This window comes from Pan troglodytes, chromosome 1 (assembly GCF_028858775.2).
Source record: "Pan troglodytes isolate AG18354 chromosome 1, NHGRI_mPanTro3-v2.0_pri, whole genome shotgun sequence".
NCBI classification, from domain to species: Eukaryota; Metazoa; Chordata; class Mammalia; order Primates; family Hominidae; genus Pan; species Pan troglodytes.
The window spans coordinates 174,040,236-174,067,365 of record NC_072398.2 but is presented as its reverse complement, the minus strand read 5'-3'; the positions used below and the strand labels follow the sequence as shown (position 1 = coordinate 174,067,365).

The 27,130-nt window shown below is 43.2% G+C and overlaps 2 protein-coding genes across 3 annotated transcripts in view; one reads left to right on the top strand and one right to left on the bottom strand.

Annotated features, from left to right (window-relative positions):
• The window catches only part of C8A (complement C8 alpha chain), a 64,690-nt gene extending 60,677 nt beyond the window's left edge, over nt 1-4,013 (top strand). The window contains exon 11 of the mRNA XM_024346072.3: nt 3,472-4,013. Within this exon, the coding sequence (XP_024201840.2) occupies nt 3,472-3,623 (152 nt within the window). The 3' untranslated portion in view covers nt 3,624-4,013. The remainder of the gene's footprint in view (nt 1-3,471) is intronic.
• An 11,327-nt stretch (nt 4,014-15,340) lies between these two features.
• C8B (complement C8 beta chain) overlaps nt 15,341-27,130 on the bottom strand; it is a 36,880-nt gene continuing 25,090 nt past the window's right edge. For both annotated transcript variants that reach the window (XM_009458732.5, XM_024346075.3), the window contains 4 exons: nt 26,956-27,119; nt 19,468-19,621; nt 17,942-18,010; nt 15,341-15,689 (listed from right to left, as the gene is read on the bottom strand). In XM_009458732.5, the coding sequence (XP_009457007.3) occupies nt 15,535-15,689; nt 17,942-18,010; nt 19,468-19,621; nt 26,956-27,119 (542 nt within the window). In that variant the 3' untranslated portion in view covers nt 15,341-15,534. The remainder of the gene's footprint in view (nt 15,690-17,941; nt 18,011-19,467; nt 19,622-26,955; nt 27,120-27,130) is intronic.

Sequence of the window (27,130 nt, the reverse complement as noted above, 5' to 3'; positions counted from 1 at the left end):
CTGCAGTAAGAGTGAGGGAGGGGGATAGATGACCACTTTTCAGGGAGTTAGAAGAGATTCATTCTTCCAAGGGATGGTTGGGCAAGACAGCCTCAAGGTCCTTCCTACCCCCAGAATCTCTGAGTCTCTGACCTAAACAAGGGATAGCAACATGGTGAGCAGTTGGTAGTTTGAAGCTTAAAATCTTTAAATGCAAAATTGAATTTAAATATTTTAAGCTTCAAACTACAAATACCAATTTCTTTAGGATTCAAGGGGATCTTCATGCAGTAGACCTGGTTTTAAAATCAGATGATGTTGAGTTATTATTTCCTCATCGGGAGAGTAGTTCTAAGTAGGAGGCAGGACAGCATAGCTCAGGTACCAAACCGATCTTTAGTTTTTTGTTTTTGTTTTTCTTTTGAGATGAAGTCTTACTCTGTCACCCAGGCTGGAGTGGAATGGCATGATCTCAGCTCATTGCAACCTCCTCCTCCCGGGTTCAAGCGATTCTCCCACCTCAGCCCGCCCTGCCCCCACCCTGAGTAGCTAGGACTACAGGCATGCACCACCATGCCTGGCTAATTTTTGTATTTTTACTGGAGATGGGTTTTCGCCATGTTGGCCAAGCTGGTCTCGAACTCCTAGTCTCAAGTGATCTGCCCGCCTCAGCCTCCCAAGGTCCTGGGATTACAGGCATGAGCCACCACATTCAGCCCAGGTCTTTAATTTCTTTTTTGTTTTGTTTTGTTTTGTTTTTTTCACGGATGAGTATGTCTTTACTTATAGAGAAGTTGGGGGATTTGGTTTTCTTTTTTTTTCTTTTCTTTTTTTTTTTTTCTTAATTTTTTATTATACTTTAAGTTTTAGGGTACATGTGCACACTGTGCAGGTTAGTTACATATATTTCTAAGCTGCCAATTTCCATCTGGGCATACCCTGTAAAATGAGATTATATTGGAACCTTCCTTAAAGGTTGTGTTGAGGATTAAGCTAGTTAACACTTGTGGTAGGCTCTATTTTAATAAGCAAAAGAGACAGCTTCATGTGGGATGTTTCATTGGTAGAGAATTGTTCTGGGTTGTTACTTGTTCAAATTCCTCCTTTGCTGGCAAAAGGGGATAGAATCTGGGTTCCATGAGCTGCCTGTGTCCTGCGGGAGGTATGCTGAAAGAGGTAAGCCAAGAGGGTGAGTGAAAGCCAAAGACCTTATGAAGGAGCATGCAGAGAATACAAACCAAGGAGACCAACTCCCGGGGCCAGTTCCATCTTCCATGGAACTGCAGATTCCAGCTTCCTTGTGTGAATCGGAAAAAAGGCATTGCTTGGTAGGTGGGTGAATTGGGAGAGAAAAAGAAAACTACTCTGGATTGATACAGCCGAGCTCAAGGGCCCAGGGCTTTCCTGACTTCCCAAGCAGGGTATGGACTGGGTTGTAGCCGCCATTTTCCCATTGGCCAGGCAGCATTCCCAAGGGGACCAAAGATCAATGAACAGAAAAAATAACTAAGCCTTATTAGTAACAGCCGTTAGAGCTGCATGTGTATGAACTCATTTATTTTCCCAAGAACCTTATGACATAAATGCTATTATGAGTCCCAATTTACAGATGAGGAAAACAGGGCAGAAGGAAGGTTGGATAATTTGCTCAAGGTCACCTAGCTGGGTAATGAAAGAGACAGGATTTGGACCCGGGACCCAATCTCTTAAACATTACACCCTACTGAGTCACATCCTAAGAGTGAGGAAATTTGGGGAATGAGAGCAGAGGGTCTGAGACAACTTCAGTAAGTATCATTTTGGGGAGTGGAAAGTGGGGTATGTACCAGTTCATGGTTATCAATCTGGCCTGGCTTAAAGGAACAGATGTGAGCCTTGCCAGAGTAATTTAATTATAGCACTCCAAGGGCCTCAGAACCAGTGACTTGCTAGGATCCCTGTCCACATAGCATAGAGACAGGAAGAAGGGGGAGTGTGGGCTACCCAGATGTGCCTCTCCATGGTCCAGTGCCAGGCTCAGTGGCAGGCAGGCTGAGACACCTGCACACATGGTGGGTATCAGAGAAGGTGTGGGCATTATGTAATGATCTGCAGGGAGAGAGGAGACAGAGGGCTGCTCCCAAGGTCCCATTCCTCCTGCATTCAGTTGCAGGCAGTGCAATTCATTGCAGGCAGTGCAATTCATTGCAGGCAGCTCATGGCGCTCCATCAACCTGGTTCCAAACAAGGTGTGGACATCAGGTGGCCTTGGGGCTGTCATTCTGAACTTTCAGCCTGATGGAGACTGGGCTGGCAAGGAAGTCTGAGGCAGGGCAGTCAAATTCCATGGAGGCCCATTACAGTCCCTGGGAATTTTCCCAGTAAACCTTTGCCTATGGAGACTGAGGCACAGAGGTGGGAGAAAGAGACAGAGAGCCTTGCTGTGGCTGCCCCATCAGGGAGTATAATTACAGAGCTGGAAGGAACTTGGAGATAATCCAATCCAATGATAGTCACACTGTGATCTGAGGAGCCCTGAGGTCTCAGAGCTGCCCCAGCAGAGGAGGGCGAGCCTGACAGACATCCAGCTTCAAATAGAGCAGCTCCACTTTCATCTGACTTAGAGGTTGGGGGTCCATGTAAGATTTCATTTAGGAAAAATGAAATTGTGATGAAAAAAATAAACATTGAAAAAAACCACTGGATTAGTCCATCCTTCTCATATGATAGCATCCAAAACTCAGGCGGAGCCCCACGCTAGGTAATTCTCTGAGCTAGATTTCCAGATAGTCCATGGTCAGTGCATGTGTTCAGATGCTCTGTGCAGAGAACCTGTCACCCTCTGCAGCTCCATTGCCAGAATCTAAGGGGGTTTGATTTGCAGATCCTCATACAAAAGCTTAGCAATCCTCTCCAGGGAGGTGTCTGGCCAAACCTTTTCTCTGACTCCCCAGCAGGGCGGTGCTCCCCTCTCTTCACACCCTCCAGTGACTCTGTGTCATTCTTCCAAGGGAGCACACCTCCTGCCTCCCTCCGCTATCCATCTTCCATGGAACTGCGGATTCCAATTTAATGAGATGGGCTCCCAGTGGCCTCTTCTCACTCCATCCAGAGTTTCAAATTAAGTGCAAGGCAGTGAGCACAGAGGTCTTGGTTGGCTACCTGAAGGCATTTCCCCAAGGGGGATTGCAGACCACTCTCAGGCAACAGGATGGCCTTCCCTCCTCAGTAGCAGCTCTGCAACTCCCTGGACAGAGCCCCCAGGGGCAATTAAAAGCCTGACTGCCATGGTCTCTGCAGTGAAACTGCCTTTGCTACATCTGGACTAACAAAGGAGCAAAGACCCTATGTACCTTATCTGTACGTACCTCCAACAAGCTGCAGTCGACCAGAGGAGGGGAGGCCAGTCCCTCTCCCAAGGGTCCCACACACCCCTCCCTGTTCGTCACCAGACAGGCCCTTCCTTCTTAGCCATATGCTAACCTCCTCCTCCCCGGGAAATTTCCTCTGCAGGAGCCAAAGCAGATGGGAGCTGGAGTTGCTGGAGCTCCTGGTCTGTGTGCAGAGCAGGCATCCAGGAAAGGAGAAGAGAGTGTGACAATCCAGCACCTCAGAATGGAGGGGCCTCGTGTCCAGGGCGGAAAGTACAGACGCAGTCTTGCTGAGGGCCTCTGGACACAGGCTGGACCAGATGCTGTGGATGTCGACCCCTGCACTGACTATTGGATAAAGACTTCTTTCAACTAAGAGAAGATGCAAATCAGCACACTTTTTTCTTTGTTCTGCCAGCTTCCAGGCCTAAGACTAGGTTTTGCTATCTACAGCCAACTATTCTATTACTTACAAAACTCAATCATTTTATTCAGCAACTGGATGTTAACTGTTAACTAGAAGCTCTGTCCTACTTACAGCACTTTGGATCATCAAAAAAATAAAGTAAAATAGAAAACTGAGAAAACTCAATCCATGACCAGGGAGAACTTACAGGATGTTAGAGACAAAACAAGCAGACACCTGAAACAATCAACGCCCAATAAAACAAAGTAGGATGAAAATTCTCTTAGTTCTTTGATAACAATTTGTTCATTCATAGAAACATTATTAATTGGTAGGGTAATCAGACACTCTGAAATAATGAGAAAAATACTAAAAATTGACTTGGGTTATTTCAATTTGCCTTCATTTGAACTCATTTATTAATTCAATTAATCTCTCTAGTTCCCTTAATTTCTTACCACAAATGTGACGTTTCTCCTGATTATTTTCTCATGAAACACTTCTTTTCCTACATTGCAATTTTCACAACTAGTAATTATATTATCTTAGTCTATTTGGGCTGCTATAACAAAAAGCCATAAACTAGGTGGCTTATCAACAACAGAAATTTATTTCTCACAGTTCTGGAGGCTGGGAAGTCCAAGATCAAGGCAGATTCAGTGTCTGGTGAGGGCCCACTTCTTAGTTTTTACAGGACTGTCTTACTGCTGTGTCCTTACATGGCAGAAGGGGCTAGGCAGTCTCTTAGGTCCCTTCTTTAAGGGCACTAATCCCATTCATTAGGGCTCCATTCTCATGACCTAGTCACTTCCCAAATTTCCCACCTCCTCATGCCATCACTTTGGGGTTAGAATTTCAACATATGAATTTTGAAGGGACACAAATGTTCAGAACGTAGCATATATATTTAATCCCACATCTCCTGTGACTATGTAAGACCTATCTCTTCCTAAGAGATAATAATCTTGAGGGCAGAAGTCAGGCTTCTTTTGTTTAGCACTGTAGCCCCGGAGGTCAGGCTTGTGCCTTAAATGTAGCAGGGACTTAGTAAGTAGCTGTGATTAAATAAGTGAATGAATTGAAGAGTCAGTTCATAGATGAGGTACACATTGGTCAGCCTCCCAGAGTGGAGAGTGGATTTGAAAAGGCCAACTAGTGACGATCAATCCGCCTTCTCTGATCCATCTCTAGGGGATGCCAATCACACCAGCCAGCCTCAGAATCCCACAGCCCTCCAGTCATGCCTCAAATAGAGAACATGTTAGGTAGCACTGAATTTTCTGTTTATCCATCAGTTTCCCCTATTAGATTTTGAGCTCCTTGAAAGCCAAATCTACAATCCTAGTGTATAGTAGGTACTCAAGAAATGTCTGGTGACTAACATATACATTGATGCTTCAAGTCATTCCAGAGTCCTCAATCTTGTTAAAGTCAGAATAAGAATTATGTACATGAAACAACTAGAGGAGGTTTTAGGGAAATTAATTGTTGAGTTAATGCTAAAATATGTAGCACACAAAGTAAGTGCTGAAGGAGGCCAGGTGGGAGAGAGATTTACCTTTCCATTAGTGTGTATATTGTGGATGGCATGGGGATTGCCCCAGGCCCTGAAGGACTTTTCAACTAGGCAAACTGGGAGGAGATCTCTCAGACAGAAATTCAGCATGAGACAAAGTCTGAAAGTGAGAAAGACATTTGGGGGTGCGTGCAGGTGCGTATGTGTCAGGAAAGGGGAGTGGGGAAAATAATGCATGTAAATAAAATAAGGCATATAAAACACTCGGCACCATGCCTGTCATACAGGACATTATTACCCTCATGCTTATCGTCATCATTATTAAGACTCTTATTAATTAAAGAATGTGATTTAGAAGTTAATTTCTGAACTCTTTAGATCTTCTACCTGAAAGAAGAAAAAAAACTCTCTTATTGCTTTTCATCCTGTCATTAATTTGCTTTTTACTTTTTAACTTACATTAATAATTAACCTACATTCATTATTTACTGAGTAGTGGCAGTTACATGCTAGAAAGTGACAAAGGGCCAAATATGCCAGGCCACGTGGGCACTTTAAAGAGAACGTTTGATCTTGACCTAAAAAAACAGTGGTTCTTAAACTTGGTTCTATGTTACAATCACCTGAGCAGTTTTCAAAACCCTGATGTCTACAGGCTGCACCCGAAACAAATTAAATCTTAATCACTGGGTGTAGGGACCAGACATCCGTAGTTTTTTGGGGTTTTTTTGTTTGTCTGTTTGTTTTGAGACAGAGTCTCCAGGCTGGAGTGCAATGGCACAATCTTGGCTCACTGCAACCTCTGCCTTTGGGGTTCAAGCGATTCTCCTGACTCAGCCTCCTCAGTAGCTTGGACTACAGGTGCACGCCACCATGCCCAGCTAATTTTTGTATTTTTAGTAGAGATGAGGTTTCGCCATATTGGTCAGGCTAGTCTCGAACTCCTGACCTCAGGTGATCCACCCGCCTCGGCCTCCCAAAGTGCTGGGATTACAGACTTGAGCCACTGCGCCCGGCCTGACATCCTTAGTTTTAAAAGTTCCTCAGGTGATTCCAAGTGCAGCCAAGGTTGAGGCTCCTGAGAGTGGAGGAATCATTATACCTGCATGGGGAATGGGGTCTGTGACAAAACAAAAAGGCAGGGACAGTAAAGTTATTTGTGCTATTTTAACTAGTCTTATGCAAGATCTCTTAAGGTTTGTTTTCTATGTCCTATTGTGCAGCCAAGAAACTGAATCTCAGCAAGGTTGAGCCTCATGGGTCACAGAGCAGGCCAGGGTTTGAATGCGTCACATCAAACACACGCTTCCATTTCCTCCACCCACCCTTTGCTCTTGTCTGCTGGTGGAGGGATTTGGAGAATAGTGTGTGGGGCACAGGGGAGGGGAAGAAACCAGAGGCAGGGAGGCTTATCAGAAGGTAAGTGTAGTAATCTGGGCAAAAGATGAGAACTTTGAGATTAAGTAATTGCCTGGATCATCTGTGAGCCAAAACCACCGGCTGAGCAATGCTGTCTTCCTGTCTTCTGAGCCAGAGAACCCAAGCCAGCATCTGTCCCACTCCTCTGAGGCTGCTACATCCCCAGAAGCTTTACAAATTAAAATACAGTGGCAGTTTCAAGCATAGCAACCCTTTATTACATCAGCAGCTTTCCCTCTTCAAGAATGACTGGCTCTCACAAAGCAAAAAGCATAAAACTCATCCAATGCATTTTCCCTTAGGTCTTTTAAGAAGGTCTATAATCTAAGGTTTTATAGGTAGTGGGTGTAAATACATGGTTTAAAGATATAATCTTCAGCTTGACAAGGTGTCTTTTGAAAAGTAAATTAATGACAGAATAAAAAGCAATAAGGAGAGGGTTTTTTCTTTTTTTTTTTTTTCTTTGTGAGAAAGGAAGATCTAAAGAGTTCAGCACTCAATGAATCTCTTCTGAACTATATGCCTTTAGGGTGAAGAAAATGGACAGAGAGAAAGGGTAGGCTTCAAAAGCCACATTGCAGAAATGAGAGATGGCAAAGTGAAGCCACTGAGTGCCATGAGAGGAAGGTGATGTGATACGGATTAGAGGAAAGGCATGAAGAAAATTTATGGTGCCACTCCTTCACATCAGAAATGGGCAAAATACTCTCTGGAGATCTCTTGTGCAGGCCCCATGCTGGGTGCTGGAGGTTCAGAAATGGATCAGACATGGTCCCATCCCTGGAAGAATGCAGCCTGGTAAAGGAGAGCTGTGAACAATGGCAATAGGTACCAGGCAGCAGGAAGCCCAGGGACCTGTGGGGGATAACCAGCTGTGGGAGCAGGGCAGGCAGCCAGGACATGGCCAGCAGAATCTCAGACACAATGAGAGTTGGAGCATCAAAGAAAGCAGAAAGAGGGGCACGATTGTGCAGGGGAAATGTGCAAAGTGACAGAGCTGGAAAACCAGGAGATAGAGTGTGGGGCAATTTTTGCTCAGCTCTTTGGGTAATGGTGCTGGAATTTGTCAGGCTGGAGATGACTGAGTTTGGAATTCCAGTTTGGTCACTGGGCCTTTCCTGAGGGGAGCCAGTTCTTGGTCCCAGGGAGATTCCCACAGACAGCCCCTTTTCTGATTACCCTGGGGTACTCTTGGGCTTTCAGCAAGCCCACAGCTGTTGTTATAAAGGCCACGGATTTGAAACTGGATTCATAAAGCACATCTCTTAGGCTGATGTACCCCTCCACCTTTATCTCTGTTCAGACTTAATGAGCCAATTGTGCGAGAAATCTATTGTCCCTGACATGAGGAACAAAGCTCTGTGTGACGAGCCCTTGGCTCCCTCTCATGTCCTTCCCTTCAGTTCTTCCCTCAATCATGCTCCTCCAGCCATGCAGGCCCTTTTGCCATTCCTCATGCACACCAGGCCCTCCCCTCCTCAGGACCTTTGCACCTGCTGTCCTCTCTGCCTGAGATGTTCACCATCTAAATGAGCTCATCCACAGCTCACTTCCTCATTTCATTCAAGTCTTTGCTCAAGCGTCACCTCTGCAAAGACATTCTCTGTGCACCCTATGTAAAGAGGCTCACAATTTTCATTGATTTTTCTCATACAGAATTACCGTTACCTGACATTATAGATTTGTTTATTTGTTCTTTTTTTCTTCTCATATGTTAAGGGCTGCATGTTTGTGTACCCCCAAATTCCTATGTTGAAATCCTAATCCCTAATGGGATGGTATTAGGAAGTGGGGCCTCTGGGAGTGCTTAGGTCATGAAGATGGAGTCCTCTTGATGGGATTAGTGCCCTTATAAGGAGAGACACCAGAGAGCTTGCTTCTCTCTGCAATCTGCCATGTGAGGATACAGGAAGATAGTGGTCTGCAAATCAGAAAGAGTGACTCATCAGACACTGAATGGGCTGGCACCTTGCTCTTGGACTTGCCAGCCTCCAGAACTGTGAGAAATAAATGTCTGTTAAGCCATCCAGTCTATTGTATTCTTCTATAGCAGTCTGAAACGACTAAGACAGTATGACTCCCCCCATTATTAAGCAAGCCTTTTCACGGTTAGATTCCCCAGTACCAAATAGTATTTAGCCTTAGTAGGGGTGCAGTAAATGTTTATTGAATTAAAGAACTATTTCTGCCACGCGCGGTGGCTCATGCCTATAATCCCAGCACTTTGGGAGGCTGAGGCGGGCGGATCACTTGAGGTCAGGAGTTCAAGACCAACCTGGCCAACATGGTGAAACCCTGTCTCTACTAAAAATATGAAAATCGGCTGCATGTGGCGGCGGGCGCTTATAATCCCAGCTACTCGGGAGGCTGAGGCAGGAGAATCGCTTGAACCCAGGAGACAGAGGTTGCAGTGAGCCTAGATCACGCCACTGCACTCCAGCCTGGGCAACAGAGGGAGACTCTCTAAAAAAAAAAGAGAACTATTTCCAATTTAGTTCCCCAAATAGGTCAGGCCTTTTATTGCCTCCAGCTTTTGCACATACTACTCCTAGAAGAACTACCCCACTGCCACTTCTCAGCTCCCATCTTCTAGCCACTCACCAGCACTTTCCTGGGCATAGGTTAGGTGTCCGTTCATCCAGAAAACCAACCTTGACCCCTTCCATTACCCCACACTTCATCAGGCCCTCCTCCCTCACATAGCTCTGTATTCTAGCATTTTTCCATGCTCCATCCCTATAGCCTAGTTGTGTGTCTACCCCACCCAGTGACTTCTTGCAGGGCAAGTGGGGAATCCTATTTACCGTTGAAGCCCTAGCACCTAGCATCATACTTGGTACATAGGAATTTTCCAGAGAAAGTTTGTTGGCTGCTGTTGTCTCTGGTTTCTCTGCGCTGGAGGTAAAGACTCTAGAATGGTTTTTGTGTCTAGCCTGCAGAAACTCATGAGGGGAAACCTAATGAAAGACACTTTCACAGGACTCCTGAGTCCTGCAACCTTCTTGGTATGTCAGAGGACAGCCGAGCCCACGTCATTCCTGAAAGCTGCACAAATTCAAGAGACAGCCCACCTTTCTCACCTTAGTGAAGGGAAGTCCATCAAATCGAGTTAAAAATTCCTCATTCATGGCCTTAGAATTTCCCCTGGGAGAGATAAAGGAAAATATGTTTTCCTTCTATATTAACAGCTTAAAATGTGAGATAAATCCTCCCGTCCTAACCTGTTTTTAATAAATGGACTCTGCTGACCAGTGGCATGATACATGTCTGACAGATCTATTTATCCATTCTATTTCTTTAGAGATAAGCAGCTAAGAAGTTTTATCTATGATTTGTCTCCCTCCCACATTCCCATTTTCCTAAGCAAGCATGTGGAGCAAGCATTTGATGGATGGGCGGTGTTTGGGATAAAAGGGGCCAGAATCAGATAATTTTCAGGATGTGAGCAAACTGGCTTATTAACAAGGAGTCATCTGGCAGGAGGTGGTGAGGGAAGGAGGAGTGGATACAAACAATGGCCAATGATGGATGAAGGAACACCTGGGGTTGCAAGGTGTAGACTTGAGATAACTGGTGGATGCAGCCAATAGCGATAATGGGAGTGCCCAGGCTCCGGCACGGCCTGCTACACAGAGGTGAATGTCAGACTAGCCACTTGACTCCCTTTGACAATCCTCCGAGAATTCCCACTGCAAATGCAATCACCATTTCTTTTCGTTTTTCTTTTTGTAAAATATATCCACATACTCAAAGAGACAGATGCTAGGCAGGGTAAAAAGAGGCAGAAGTTAGGCAAGACTGTTTTGTTCAGCATCCAAGAATGTTAATCCTCAGAGTTGTGCCCTGAAGATTAACAGCCTCATTTTCTGATGAGGACACTGAGGCCAAGAAAGGAAAAGTGACTTGATTCAAGGCACACAGCTAGGAAGTAATGGCGTTGGGTGTTACACCTGTCTGTCTATTGCAAAGCCTTCCAAACCTGCTCAGTTTCTCCACTGCAGGGCTGTCAGACCAAGGGCCTTTCTCTGCCCCTTCTATGTAAGCAGCCAGGTGGGTATTTGCTCTACGGATGAAGCTGGATCTGCCTCTGCTGTTGTGGGAGACATGAGGACAGAGGCTGCAGCTCTTGGACTAAGCTCTGCTGCTTTCAAGCTGTGTGGTCTTGGGCAAATCACTCAGGTTCTCCGAGGCTCTGTCTCATCACCTGTCAAAGGCAGATAATGAATCCTTCCTGTTGCAGGCATTGAGAGGATTAAGCTGGATTAGGTATGTGAAAGTTCTTTGTAACTGGTAATGCCCTCGGCAAATATTAGTTATTATGCTGATACATTTTTTCTTAATAACCCAGAGCTTGAGATATAAAAACCCTCCATGTCCTTTATTAAGACATTCCCTAGGAGCTAAGCTATTTTATGTCTTTTTGTTCTTGTATGATATAGTGGGTTTTACACTGAAATGTCTTTAAAGCAGTTTTAAATGACTTAAAAAATAACCAACCTGTGGTTCTTGTTGATGTTTTGAAAATCCCTGGAAATGATGATAGTAACGACATAGCTAATTGTGGAATGCTTACTAGGTTCAGGGTGCTTTCCTAAATGCAGTAATTCACATAATGTTTACAAAACCCCAGGAGGCTGACACTGCCACCATCCCCATCTTACAGATGAGGAAATGGAGACACAGACAGGTACATAACTTGTATAAGGCCACAAGGTAGTAAGTCACAGAGCCAGGCTTCAAATGTCAGCAGTCTGGCTTCTAAGCACTATGCTATTTGGCCTCTCTCTATGCTGTCCTTCCAGTTTTGCCTAAGAGGTTGTGACAACACCCCCCATTATCTCTATAAACAGATCCCTGAGTTTCTGAATACCTCACTATTGGAATCTGGCCTAACATTTAAGAATGGTAACTCAAAGAGGAAAACACAATATAGAAAGATCTGATTTCATGCCAACATTCAATAAACAGGGAATCTCAAAGACCTAACATGCACTATGCTAATGTGTTGCCATTAGGTTTTTTGTGGCCATTCTAGGTTTAAAACTAATGTAGAGATGAGAACACTGAGGGTGAAGCAGAATGTGGGAAGATGATTTTTTTAAGTTCCTCTTTCCTACCTCTGCCACGTAGTAGTAGGCCTTTTAAAATCTCTTGAGCCTTGGTTTTCTCATTAACCTGTAAATGTGCTTCTCAGGTTTACTCCACCAATAATTGCAGAGTTTTTGTTCCCTTCCTTGGCAAAGCTTCCTTGGGGATTCCTGGCTGTCCCCAGGAGGTGTCAACAATACCACCTCCAAACAGGTATTATCACTCCCTTCATGACATCAGCTGTTTTTTCTTCCCTTTTATTTCACTTTGCTCTTGCACTGCTGCCCACAAAGCCAGTTGAAGGTGCCTATTCTTCACTACTACGTGGGTTGCCCCTACCCTAGGGGTTGCTCTACCCCTGCTCTCATGATGCCACTATCATGTACCGCAAATTCACTAAAGGTTCTCACCAGCATGAGAAAGTTCTTCCCTAGGCCCTACTCATTCCTTTCACTAATTCATTAATTACCCAATTATTTATTGATGGTCTACTTGTGCCAGTCACTAAACTTAGAAGTTGGGATATATTAGCACAGCAGACACTGTCCCTCTTTCATGGATGCTATATTTGAGATAGAATAAGCAACAAGTAAATTATACAATGTCTGCAAAGTCTAGAAACATTGGTGGGTAGACACGATGTCATTAAGGACATCTTCAATCTGTAAAACAAAATATTATCTCCATTTTCAGACTTTCAGACTTACCTCTATTGTGATGGTGGAAGTACAGAGTGAAATGAAAACAGAGAGAGTAGACATCTCTCTCTTAACGTAATGGTGGCAAGGAAGGCTGTAGGAAAGAAGAGACAGCTGAGACCTGGAGGATGAGTGAGGAACTGGCTTCAACAGGAGGGTGAGTGGTGGGGCTGCTGCGTGCAAGATCCTATGGCCAGTATGTTTTTCCACCAAGGTGCAGATCATGAAGGTCCTGAGGGATGCCAGGCTGATGTCCCCAAGGGCTTTCTGTGCCAGGCCCACTTTCTCCTGAGGACTTTTTTTTATAAGTACCTGGGAGCAGGCCAGAGTCCTCTTCTTTAAGACAGAGATGACTTTTCCTTCTATCTGGATTCTCTGCCAGCAAGTGCTCTTTCTCCTGACCTCTGTATCCCATCCTGACTTCTATAGTTGACTCATTAGTCATAAGGATTGAGTTTCCATTTGAAGCTTTCTCTACCTGTCATCCAATGATTGTATTAATATCTACCCTATGAAATTCAGATGAAGATTAAATAAGATAATGTAGGTTAAAAGACTTCATAAACTGGGAAGCACTCTATAATTGGCAGCTATTATTATTATTACTATTGTTAAACTAATTATAATAATTATTATTCCCATAGAAATTATGTTATTAGTCCAAGGTCACATGGAAAGCCTCCCACCTGGACATTAAGCACATGAAGCTAAAAGCATTTCAAAGATTTATGCTCTGGGATGCAAAAATCTCCCACATCCAGGCATCTTGTGCTGTGTTCAAGCTTCCAGGACCACAGCCAAACTGCCCTGCCTGGACTCTGCCCCTCGAATACTGCAGCTCCTTCACTGGTACACCAGTGAAAGCCATAGTTGCCAAGATTTTCCAAAAGCACGGTTTGCATTTATTTTGTTTAATTCTTACATTGTGTTTCAGCCTCCTCCAAAATGCATTTGTTTGCAGAAAGAGCCACGTGGGGAAGTTTAGCCCACAAATAAGAATATAATTATTACACAGTTTAGCGATGCCTGGCCGTCACCCGGGTATTCACCAGTGCTCCAAAATTCAATTGTCTCTCCTTCAAGACCGTATTTAATAGGATAAACAATTTCTGCTAAATGCAATAAATGTGAACCTGGGCTGTCATCTCCATAATCAACTCAAATTTCCCATTAGAAACAGTGGCTGTGATTGAGATTCAGAATTTAATTTGGCAGCGCTCGCTTCAACATGCTAGTGTCAACTTCATGGGAGCCTCCCATCAACCAAAGACAGAATCGCTCTTCCCTGTCTCAGGGGAATCTTAAAAGAAGATAGATTATAACTCAAGAAAATTATACGGCTTCAGTACAATGAAAGAGATAAAACATTATTGGATTATCCTGTTGAAATAACAGCAGACGGCAAAGCAATAATAATAAACCAAACAAGGGCCCAGACCCATCAGCTGAATTGCAGGGGCCATGGGGATGCAGGAAGGCAGGCAGGATCACCATACTTGCTGGAAGAACCCCTAGAAGTACAATAGCAGCTCCTTCTGATGGCTGTTCTATGGACCCAATTCCAGATAGCTGGTTGGGTGAGATTGCTGTGTGCCAGTAAACAAAGCTTGGTGTCATGTTAAGGTCTCAGGCCCCAGCGTCAAACCCAGTGGTAAACTCCAAGCAGATGATTTGGCTGAAAATCTGTGGGTTGAATCAACAGGATGAACCAATTCACCTTTAACCAATTGCTTTTTACCCCACCAACTTTATTTCAACAAATTCACCTGAAGTACTTAAATCAGACAGGAGGGGCCCAAGACCAAAGAAAATCTTACAGGATGTTTTAATACGATTGAATGAATGAGAGAAATAAAGCTTAAATGCTCACTTGACAATCTAGAAAATTAAAATTTTATTTCTGGTAGCCCAGAGAAAAATTGTCTTCTTATTCTCTTCTTCAAGCCTTCCGCCCTCCCCCCAAAATGGTATTTGCACAAGAGCATAAATGAGCAAAGTAGAATGTACAGACAGTTTCATGGGGGAGGTAGGGAACAGTTTACCTTGCACATTACCCCACAGCCATCAACTTAAAATTCTCTTTCACGTGTTTCCTCTTCCAGCCACCATGATCTTCTCTTCTTTTTCAACTTTCTCTCCTTCAGGGATCAGTTTCCCTGGCTCTTGTCTCCAGCTCAGGATCTTCCCTGGGAACCCACCTTGCCACTCCTTTATTAAGCACAACAATTCCACTCTGCCCCAGAACTCCTGCTTCCAACATGCACAACCACACCCTTCCTATGCTCAGCATCAAAGTGAGCTGGGGAATCAGGATCCTCTCTCCTCAGAAGGGAGGGGCTGGAGATTTGTCAATCACACACACACGCACACGCACACACACACACAGTAATTTCTGCTGCATTTTATTTCATGAAAAATTCTTTGTTAATCAGATACTCATTTACTGAGAGGTAAGAGAGCATCATAGTTAAGAATTTAAAACTCTAGAGCCTGACTTTGTAGCCCAGGTCTGCTGCTTTCTAACTGTGTAACAGTGGACAAATTGCTTAAGTGCTCTAAGCCTCAGTTCCCCCCAGCTGTTCTAGCATCTACCTTATAAGGTTGTCATGAGGATGGAAGGGATTAATACACAGAATCCATGGCTGACACATAGTAGTTATCCAATAAACAGAAACTACCATTATTATTGAACAAGACCTTGTACTCATCAAGGAAAGAATGCATTAATATTTATTCATTGATTCATTATTAAGCACCTATTTATACCAGTCACGGCTAGAGAGTGGAACTGAAATGTGAACAACTTCCAACACAATTCCTGGCTGGTAGTCAATATGAGTGAAATAAAATTGTAGAGTGAGTAAGGTGAGGATTACAAAGATGCTTAAGCCTTTAACTCAGTATTTATTTAAATCAACTTGCATTTTACAAGCTAACATCTTTATTTTAAACAGCTTGCATGGCACTGCCTTTTGCCCTTGCATGAACTCCAGGTGGCAACTGGTGTAGGGCTGAGCTGGCCTGAGTTCTTGAGGGCTCAGGGCTCTCACTGTATGTAGCCCACTGCTGTATCATCTGCTAGGAGCAGTCAAGTGTTTCTGAAGCAGGGCCTGAACAGGGGCTACCCCCATTTTGAGGAGGTGGATTGTTACACTGCCTTTGTCTTGTCTTACGTCTTCCAGAGCATGAAGACCAATTTGACCAGCAATTCCACTTCCCATCAATGGGGATATCTATAAGAAAGAAGATCAACAAGCATCAATCAGCACTTCTTATATTCTGGTGCCTTACTGGGGTTGGGTGAGCTATGTAAGCCAAAAGGCTTTGGTAGTCTGAATCTCTGAGCTCCCTGCTGCCATTTTCCTGGCCATTGTACTTGTCATGCTCTTGCCTACCACAGGGCCTTTGCATATGCTTTCCCCCCTGTGCCCGGAACACTCTTCCCTCCTCTACTCACCTGGTCAATCCAATTCACCCCTCGGATCTTAGTAAAAGTGTTATTTCCTCAGGAAAATCTTCTCTGACTCCCCCAGTCCCCATCAATTCCCTGTGACTCCTAACTCTCCATCAATTCCTCATATTTTAAGTTCTCTGAGCATTTTGTAGCAGTTGTTACAATTTAAAATTTAAAGAACTTTATGGGACAATTCAAATGATATTGGCCTTCCTTTCCAAAGCAAAATCTTGATTGTGACTGGGGCTATATCTTATTTGTTCACCTAGCAGCTAGGCAGGCAAACAGGAGGCCCTTGCTAAACATGTGTTAAATGGATGAATGGATGAATAAATAAATGAATGAATGTTTTCCAGCTTAGACAGTTCCCACCTATAGGATGCTGGATAGTTATCTTCTTCTCAAACTATATAATGGGAGCTGTGTTATCTACTGTGAGCAATGGATGTTGTAGATGAGGTGACAACAGACACCAGTGCTTTCCACACCCTGACACTTGGCTTTCACTTGAGGATTTTTGATTGTTGGTGAGATTGGCAAGTCATCAATCACTTCCATCACGATTTATCATGTGTCCAGCTTTGCCACTACCTCACAGTGTAATTCTGGGTAAATTACTTAATAACTGGGCCTCTCCATTTGAAAAATAAGAGAGCTGGAGTGCATGGTTCCCAAGGCCTCCTCCAACCAATAGGAACCCTGTGGTTGTGTGACTGCAGACTCACTGGGAAGATGACTGCTAGGGGCATGGTTGAGGTGCAAGATGAGAGGGTGGACAACCTTGAGTGTTTTACTGGGAACATAAGAGTGCAGGCGGGAGTTACGATCAAAGGCTGTGGGGGCAGACCCACTGGACCTGAACCTGGGTTTCCACACTTCCTAATTGTGTGACTATTGGGTATGTTAGTTAGTGACCCATTGAACCTCAGTTTCTTCATCTATAAAATGGGAATATCAATAATATCTACTTCATGGGGTTGTTGTGAGGATTAAAGAATTTAATATATATAAGATACAAAGTAACAATGTGCTCTTTAAAAAGTAACCAATGTTTATCTTGCTTTTACAATGTGTAAGGTATCATTCCAAATGCTTTATATGCCTCCTTACAAACTCAAGACAACTCTATGAGGTTGTTAATATGATCATATTCATCTTACAGGCACAGAAACTGAGGCATAAAGAGGTCAAGTATCTTGCTCCAGGTCAGTTATTAAATGATGGAGATGGAATTTCAATCCAAGCTGAGTTTAAGCACTCAGCAAGGTGTCTATTATGTAGTAAAGTGTCCAGTAAATGTTCATTGTTTGTTTTACATGTGCCATTTCCATATTGAACAGTATCACCAAAAAGTCACCGAAAGGAATAAAAGTGAGAGAGGAGTGAAAGGTTGAGAGCTCTTATGTGTTAAACTGGCCAAAGAATTTGAGATCTGGAAGGGATCTTAATGATAGCCAAGTCTTTCATTTGTTAATTCAACTATTATCACTGAGCAACAGCTGTGCCTGGCTACTGAGACACAGAGGTAAATGGGACATGGTCCCTACTCACAGATGCAGGGGAGTTAGATAGATACATCAACCCAAAGTACAATGCACAAAGAGCTATAATAGATACATGTTCAAAGTCCTGGGGGAGCCAGCAGGAGGAATTAGCTCATTCTTTGGGGATTAGAGGAATTTTTTGTGGAGGAGGAGGCATACGTGCTGGAATTTGAGGGCTGAATAGGAGCATACTAAGCAGGAAAAGAGGGTAAGCATTCCAGAATGATCCAAAGAGATGGCTTACAAAAGCCATGCATTGATATTTCTCTAATATGAAGCACTCTGTGTTGTAAAAATAATGAAATGCATAACAATCAATCCATCAGTTATTAAATGATGGAGATGGAATTTCAATCCAAGCTGAGTTTAAGCAGGATGGATCTCAGGTTTCCTAGTATCCAGCCCCACACTCCACACCAGCTCCTTGCTCTTCTTCTGGTGAATTATTCTCTGGACCTCCCCAGAGTTCCTTTTCCAATTAACTTACTCTTCCGATAGGAGACCTCACAGGCTAGGCCTTGGGATCCAACAGGACAGATGCAGTCACAGCGTGATCCTGAGAAGACAAGGCAGAGAAAGTGTGAATCATGCCAGGTGGAGCAAAGAACTCCTGGAGCTCAGCCCTCCACATCACTGCAGTTCCATCAGGTTAAAACAGAGCACATATTTAGTTAAATGGCTTGCTATAGGCAGGTTCAGTGCCAGGAATACCTACTCCTTTCCTGAGGGCCTTTGCCATGAAGGGGTGTTTATTGTCATCTCTAGGAATACATAGAGTTGTTGAGGACAATTACTCATGAGCTGACATTTGACCCATACTTAAATGCTTTCAGTGTCAGAAGCTACATTAGCAGTCACTGAGGCCAATTGTCATTGATGTTCAGTTTCATACCAAATAATTGCCTAGCTTAGGCTTGAATACCTCGAGGATGGGGAACTCATCACTCTTAGATGTCTCATCTGACTTTGGGCCAGTTCTGACTCCTTGGAAGCGATTCCCTATGTGAAGTTGTAATCTGTCAAGCAACTTCTCATATGAATCACAAGAAATCTCCTTACAGGATGTCCATCATAGGTCAGGCCCTGCAAGCATCCCAGTCTCTGGCTCCATATTCTCCCTCACCTTCACTCTATAGCCTCAGGTGGGTCCAAGTTTCTAGGTCCAAATTTCGCACAAGGCAAGGGAGAGTTCAGCAACCCTAGATTAAAATCTTGAGTTGATGAGCTGACCCCACTTGCTGCAGAACTAACCCTCACATAGGGGCCCTTGTGCTGATAGCAGAACTTCTAGGCCATATGCTCTCACTTATGTCTTCTCTGCTCATGTCTATCCTCTCCAAGGAGCCAGAGACATATTCCTCAATCCAAGTCTGGCAACTGGACTCTTTCTGCCTGAGAATACACCTTCTTCTATATCCCTTCCGTTAAGCTAACTTCATCCACGTGGGCTCTGCCTCGACTCCTGCTGGTTCCCTGGGCTGAGACTTGCTGTAACCAGTTGCTCCTGATGCCCTGTTTTGTGTGCTGGGCTGACCTCTTTTTTAGAGTCTTGCTAGGCTATCACAACAGGAGCATAAGATCCCAGGCTCTCACCCCTCCCAGTCTGCCCTGCTCACTGCAGTGACCCCAACATGACTCTTGAGTTTAACAATCAAGTTCTAGTGGCCCATCCTTGCTGCTACCCCCAAATCTTCTTATTACGTATTAGTCAGGACATGCACAAAGGGCTTCTCCTACTCAGCCCAGGCCCCCTTTGGGTAGAGATTCTCTGAGTCTATTCCCACCCCTTGCTGTGGACCACAGGATCTCAGCCTGCTACTGTCTTCAGCTTAATGATGCTGTCACCCACGGTAAACCTTGGGGCTAGAACCCAGGTATACTGACATCCAGAGTAGTATCTCCCAGTGGACTAAATTCTGACTTCTCAGTAAACAGAAGCAGGCAAATGGCTGGCCCCCGGCCTGCTTCAGATTATGGCTTCCACCAGGGACACCAGCTGCCTGAAAGTGGTACCTTTCAGGACAGGGACTCCATTTCCTTGGCAGGGAGCACAGTGGCAGGAACTAACTTCCCTCTGGAACTCCTCCAGTGCCTGCTTCATGTTCTGCTTCACTGTGCTGGAATAGGCAAAATCTGTGGCTGTCACTAGTTCATACAGAGGCTCCACCTGGAAAGGGAAAGGGGCATTTATTTCAAGAGAAAAACATTTATGAAGTAGAAGTGTAAAACAAAACTACAAAGGAATGGACTGGGATCAGTGCATAGAGACCACATGTGGGTTCCTATGAAACTAGATGGATCTCCCATCTTCTCTCTGCTTCCCCTTACCCGATATACACAAATTAGCTCACTCAAGTTCAGGTCAACAAACACTTAGAATGCTTAACTAAGTGCTAGGTATTAAGCATAAAAAATGAGTAAGATAAAATCCCAACTCTCAAGGAACTCAGAATCGAGACAGACAGACAAACATACCAACAGATGGTTACCACATGGTGGATACAGGCACCAGCAGAAACTTGTAAAAAGAAGCAGGTGAGAGCAGAAAGGAGTGGATGCTTCATCTATCTTTGGTGGGGCAGAGAAGGTGATTTTCCAGCAGCTCTTTGGAAGGATTATAGGGGTACCGTCCCAACATCACTACGCCCTCCAAGCCTATCAAAATCATTCCCATCCTGCAAGAGTCACTATCAGGAACCTTCCAGAGCTGCAAAGCTCACAGAACACCTTCCCTCCATTAATCACTCAAGATACTGTCTGCGCTACTCATCTGAAACAAATCCCATGTTTTTTATTGCTCCTTTATAGTCAATACTGTTTTTTTTCTTTTTTTATGTGCAGAGTTCCTTTTTTTTTTCTTTTCTGATTAGATTGTAAGCTCCTGGAGATCAGGGCAATGTCTCAGCTCTGTGTTTCGAGGGTCCAGCCGCCAGCTAAGTGAATATAGTGGCTGGATGGATGTAGGGTGATGGCAGGGGGCATGGATGAGAGGGTTTGGCTGTCAGAAGCATAGAGGAAGAATCAGCAGATGCTGCTCACTCAGTGGGCATGGCCATGTTTGAGACGGAGAAGTCACAGATAGATGTGGCATTATTTGTGGGTTAGAAAAACCAGAGGCACAGACAGTCCAAATAGATAGTTAAAAATGTTCTATTCCTCTTGGCTCAAGTTGCAACTCCAGGGCCAGGTTCCTCTCCAGCTTTTGCTTGTGATTCTGCCCTAATCCTGCCCTGGAGAGTTTAGGGTACGTCTGAATGCAGGCAATCATGACTAATAGAAGCCTCCCTTGGGAAGAAAATTGCTTCCATTTCTTAATGCATCTGATGCTGACCTTCGCTCCAGTGGGCAAAGCAAGGCCCCTTGGTGGTCCCATTGTCTCACCATTTTGTGGTCAATGAATTGATCCAGAGTCTGTTTGCAGAACCATCCAACCTGCTGGCCACACAAGGGGTGGGGGTGGGAGCTTGGAGAGAGAAAGAAGGGAGCTTGCTTTACACCAATGAAGAGCTCCTCCAACAATCTGATTTTGCTCCCAAAGCACCTTGAAAGGCTGTCATTAACCACAAAGGCATTTTCCTACCAGCACTGAGGTTTGCTGCAGGAGACAGAGGAAATCAGAGAACAAACTGGAATAAACCTTCCATATATACTGTGTCCTGGGAGCTGTGTGGAGGTCTACAAATATGACCCTACTTCACCCTCACAAACTAGCAATTATCAGCCCCATTTTCAGGTCAGGCTAAGTAATTCGGTCAAGATCACGCAATTCATATATGGTATTACCAGAATTCTATTCCAAAACCTGTGTTTTTCCTCCTAGTTCACCATGATTATTGATTAAAATGGCTTGATTATTCCCATGTACAGTCTCCCTCCTAGGCTTCTCCAAATTTTGCCAGCTATGGTTTGACTTGCAGCTTAACAGCAACTCCTCAAGGCTCCAAATTTCCTTTTTAAACCTAATATAGCACATTCGTCTGTTCTTTGATTTGCTGCTCATTTTTTCCTGTCTTTTTTCTTCTCTCCTTTTGCTCCTCCCTCCTTAACTTTTGTCCTCCTTTTCTCTTTCTCTTTCTTTCCCACTTCTCCCCCAAATACACAGTTCTAACCACTGACATTGATCATTGGATCCTCAGCACACCTGCCCTTCTGAAAATTTTCTTTTATCATATTGCTGCAAAGAAATTGTGAGCACCGACTAAACTCTACACAAGTTTCCATACTAAACCTTGGTGTTCTTAGTGATAACAAATAAGTATTTCCATAGCTAGCATTTATTAGGTGCTGAATTAAACACTTTATATACATTATCTAACTTAATCTTTGCAACAATCTTATGAGTTCGTTAGTCTTTTGTTTCCTTCTTGTACAGGTGAAAAAGCTGAGGCACAGAGACATTAAGTAGATTGACGAAAGTCACATAGCTAGTGAGTGGTGGAAAAAGGGTGTGACCTGTTAACCCTGTGGTCTGTTTCCTTTCAGTGTATATTTTTGGGCAGGTAGATGGACCTATCCAAGGGATGAATAGGTAGCTATTTACACCAAATTGGTGGCATAAGTGTAATTTTATATCTCACTTTCTTCACTTAACATCAGAATATGAGCATTTTTCCACATGATTCCATCGTCTTTGATAAAATGGCTTCTTACAGCTTCAGAGTATCCTTCTATATGGATGAGCCACAAGGTATTCAACTCTTCTTCTGTTCTTGAGCCTTTAGGACATTTCCTTTCTTTCTTTTCCCTTTTGCTACTTCAAATAACAAACTAAGACATGCCTTTACACATACATCTTTACCAACTTGTCAAATTATTTCTTTAGTACATTCTTGCATTGAGTGTTGTTGGATGAAAAGCTATAAGCATTTTTAATGTTTTGAATATATCTGCTTAAATTCTGTTCCTAAATAATTGTATCAAATTATATTCCCATTCTATTTGACAAAAATATCCATCTCATCACAGTCAATGCCACTGAGTATTGTAGACTTTCAATCACTGTACCTTTAATAGGTAGAATATAATATTGCAGTTACTTTAATTTTTATTTTTTATGACTACAGAAGTTAAACATTTTGCATCTTTATAAACCAACTGAGAAGTGTTCATCTCCTTTGAGATGTTTCTTTCTTCAAAACTATCATTCCTTACATATTAAGGATCTCATTTGTGGTAAATTTTTTTTTTTTTTTTTGGTGTGTTATCAGCCATTTAGTTATATTCGTGGGTTTTCTTGTTTTTTTCTTTTCTTTTTTTCTTTTTTTTTTTTTGAGACAGAGTCTTGCTCTGTCACCCAGGCTGGAGTGCAATGGCACGATCTCAGCTCACTGCAACTTCCACCTCCTGGGTTCAAGCGATTCTCCTGCCTCAGCCTCCCGAGTAGCTGGATTACAGGCGCATGCCACCACACCCAGCCAATTTTTCTATTTTTAGTAGAGATGGTTTTCACCATGTTGGCCAGGTTGGTCTTGAACTCCTGACCTCACGTCATCCGCCCGCCTTGGCCTCTCACAGTGCTGGGATTACAGGTGTGAGCCACCGCACCTGCTGGGTTTTCCTTTTTGAAATTCAGAATTTATTTTTGCAGATGAGCTTTGTCAATCCAAATCCAACATTGTCTTTCCAGGCGTATGCTGCCACAGCATTTATATTTTAAGCACTCCCTGGACCAGAGTAATTTGCTTTGAGAAAATCTTTGATACCTTGCTTTGAGAAAGGTATGAGGGTCGTTATTACAGTTTATTAAATATTTCAGCTTCTTTTCCTTCTGAGCACATGGTAAGGCTGACATTCTTGCTCTCTTTGAAGGCAGGTTTGCAATGTGACTTGTTTTGACCAGTGACAGGTGAGAAGAGAGTGTCACTTCAAGGTTGAGGCTTTCCAAACAGAGTGAGGTGACTTGTCCCACTCTTTTATTATCACTGCTGTGGTGATCTTGGGAGCACACGACAAGACGCAGCCCCCATCAGCTGGATCTGTGAGCAACTACGTTGAGCAAATCCCCCTTGCCAACACACTTTGGACATATGTGATTGAGAAATAAGCTTTTGTGGTATCAAGCTACTGAAATGTGGAGGTTGTTTCTCTGCATCATGACCTATGCTATCCTGATCTCTGTGTGGGCACCATTCATTACTGTATTTTTTCCCTTCTGCCCTGGGCAATGCCAATAATTCATACAATGGCTTCTCTACCAGCATAGAACCCAGCCAACAACCTAGCTATCCTGACTAGCATAGAAATGTACATGGATGACAGACTTTGTGACTAGGATTACCAGTTAAAGACAGGCCATTCAGCTATATTTTAATATGAGATTAAAAAACAAATAATTTTTTTTAGTTTAAGTATATCCCATGCAATATTTCAGAGATACTTACACTAAAAAATTATTCCTTATTTACCTGAAATTCAAATTTAACTGAACTTCCTGTGTTTTCATTTGCGAAATCTAGCAACTTTTTATGTGACTTCTTTACTATCTAAAATCTCTTTGGAATTCTTCACCCATTAATGACCATTTCACTAGGTCACAAGTTTTTCCTTCAAGACTCCTCAGTTGTTGCTCCATTTTCTTCAAGCATTTCACACTGCAAAGAATTCTAGGGCCAGTTTGACTTTTATTCCTGTAGGATATATTTGTTCCTAAAAGTAAACATTTTCACCAGGATGGGTTTCAGCTTTGTTTTGTTTTCAGTACTTTGGCTTAGTTTTCAATGAGCTGTTCACTCTGCATTATCAGCTCAGGGAAGATTGTCTTCTTATATTTTTGATTAATGTGTTTTCACATTTAATCTTGTCTCTTTCTTAGGAAGAGGTCTCTGTGTTTTAAGCTTTCTACTCCTGTACTCTCTGTCTATCGTATTTCTTTTCTGCCATTGTTTTAATCTCCCTGTCTCTTGCGTCTGCATTTTAAGAACATGTTTATAACACCTTCCACATCACTGTCTCAATTTTCTGCAATGTCAATTCTGTCGTTTATAGCTTCCAATGTGGGCTTTAATTCTGTTATTGTATGTTTGGCTTCCTGTATTCAGCCACTTGCCTTTTCATCTGATTAGTGTCTAAACACCTCAGCTTTTATTTCATAAATTCTTCATTTCCTTGAATTGTATGATAATCACAGAAAATGTATTCTAAAATCTTCTTCTATTTTTCTGTTTTTTTAGACATCATTATTTCCTATAGCATGAACATAATTTCAATCTTTTGTGTTCAAGATCTCTTTATATGTTCATTGCTGTCTCTTAAGTCTTCTTTGAACAAAGAGCTACCTATGTCTAAAGTTTACCGCTTAACATTAAGAATGGGTTCCTCTGTGGTCTCCTTCCCTGCCTACCTGCTTCTATAGAAATCATGTTTTAGGACTTGATCTTGAAGACTGGTTTACATAATTAAGCTTTGGTTGAAACTATTGCATCTAGAAATTGCTTGTCTACTGGGCTCTGCTGTCTTGAAATCAACTGCCACTCCAGCTACCTGGTAAGCTGGCTTTGCGGAGAAGAATTATTCTGACATAATGTGAAGCCATCTGCAGTTCCCTCTTGCCAGAAAAAAAAAATGCATGTGAGAGTGGGATGCCCAGAGTGTATATTTCCAACTCAGGGTGGGAAGGTACAGATGTGTGTGAAAGCCGTCAACACTCTTGCCTCCTCTACTCCTGCAACACTCCCAAAACATCTCTGATTCTCTGACACATCCCACATCACATCACATGCTTGGCATTTGACATTCCCAGTGCCCAGGTAGGCACATTGAACTGATCTGAGTGACCAGGGAATTCATTTGGTTCTCAGGTTTTTAAAAAAGATTCAGGTAAGATATCTCAGGAAAAAGAGATAAAGGCTAGAGATCTATTTTCCCTTGATCTCTGTTTTCTCCCATGACCAGCTGTGATGCCAACCAATGTCACCATGGCATCGGCCAAGCCCAGATTTCTCAGGAGCCCCTGCAGCTCAGCTGATTTTATCCTTTGCATGTTTGCCAGCAACTGTACCCTAAGTGCCACTGCTGAGTAAGTGCAAAGGAGAGGGTTTGAATGGCAGCCTTCTTGTTCTGCAGAAACTGTGTATTTGACATGCAAATAAAGAAATCACCAGGCTGGGGACTGCAGAGTCTCTCATCAGAGCACCAGTCCCTCAACCCTCCACCTTGACTGCAAGGTGGGATCTCCAGCGAGTAGGTACTGGCCCATAATGACGGAACAGACATTAGCAAGAAGAGCATGGTGTTAAGACGTACTGTGCAGAAGTCCCCACAGGCAAGGACCTACCATTGCTGACGTGTATGACAGTCCTGGTCTAACAAACATCTTTTTAGTTTAACGTTGTAAAACTCCTCTAGTTTGGGTGACAGGTGGTTAGGATCATTATGTTTTATTCATCAAACCCACAGGAAAGTCTAGAGGGGAGGGAAGAAGTCAAAGTCTTTTGTTTGAACCGAATAGACTCTTGAGCAGCCAAAGATGGATACAACTTCTCTAGCCCTTGATTTTTGTCAACCACAATATGGAGATAAGAATAATTAATTTGCAGACCAGTGTGGGGATTACATAAAATAACATTTCTAGATGTTAGATGAAGAAATATTTCTAAAGAGGGTCGTGAATATATTAGGTGCTCAAGACATGTTAGTTGTTGTGATGTCTTGTCCTGTAAGATAGTTATGTGTGTGCGTGTATCTTACTGTTCCTCATAGACCATATGTTTTATCCTTGCATTTTCCTCTATTTTCCCCTAGTACTTTACTTCCTGTAGCATAGCAGGAATTTAGCAACTATTTGTTGGTTGAATGCATAACGTTTAAATGAATAAATAACTAAATGAGTGATTCTCTAATGAAATAAAAGGAATATTAATTTAATTGATTAAATTTAATTGATTAAATTTTAAATAAATTAATATTCCTTTTATTTCACTAGAGAGGCTAGAGGCCAGGCACAGTGGCTCACACCTATAATCCCAGCACTTTGGGAGGCAAAAGTGGGAGGATCACTTGAGGTCAGTTCAAGACCAACCTGGGCAACATAGCAAGACCCCATTTCTAAAAAAAAAAAAAAAAAAAAATTTAATTAGCCAGGTGTGGTATCATGCACCTATAACCCTGGCTACTTAGGAGGTTGAGGCAGGAGGATCACTTGAGCCCAGGAGTTGGAGGCTGCAATCAGCCAAGATCATGCCACTGAACCCTAGCCTGGGGAACAGAGCAAGACCCTGTCTCTAGAAAAGAAGAAGAAGAAGGAGTAAGCTAGAATTAGAAGCTGATTGTTAGTTTCCTTTAGCAACTTGGGGCCCAAGTGAGAGGGAGTCGAGGGTCTCTAGGTAGTACTGAGCAGTGTGTTATAATTTATTTATTTCAAATATATTTTCTACTATCGTATATGTGTCCCAAAATTAGGGCCTGGGTCTTAGTGATCTCTGCATTTTATACCTTGGCTCATGGTAGGTCCTCAGAAGCTATTTTCTGGGTGGAGGAAAGGATGGGTAGAGCAGCGTTGTGTACCTTAACTTTGATGATGGCTGGGTTGTACTGCACAGCGTCTCCCCACTCCTGCATCAGGTCCGCCGTCGGCAGCTCCTGGTATGCCAGGGTGGTGATGTGCTCACTTGCCCCTCCTCGTACCAGGACCACCAAGTCCTCCACCATGGTGTCCCTCTTGTTTCTGTCTGGAATGGAC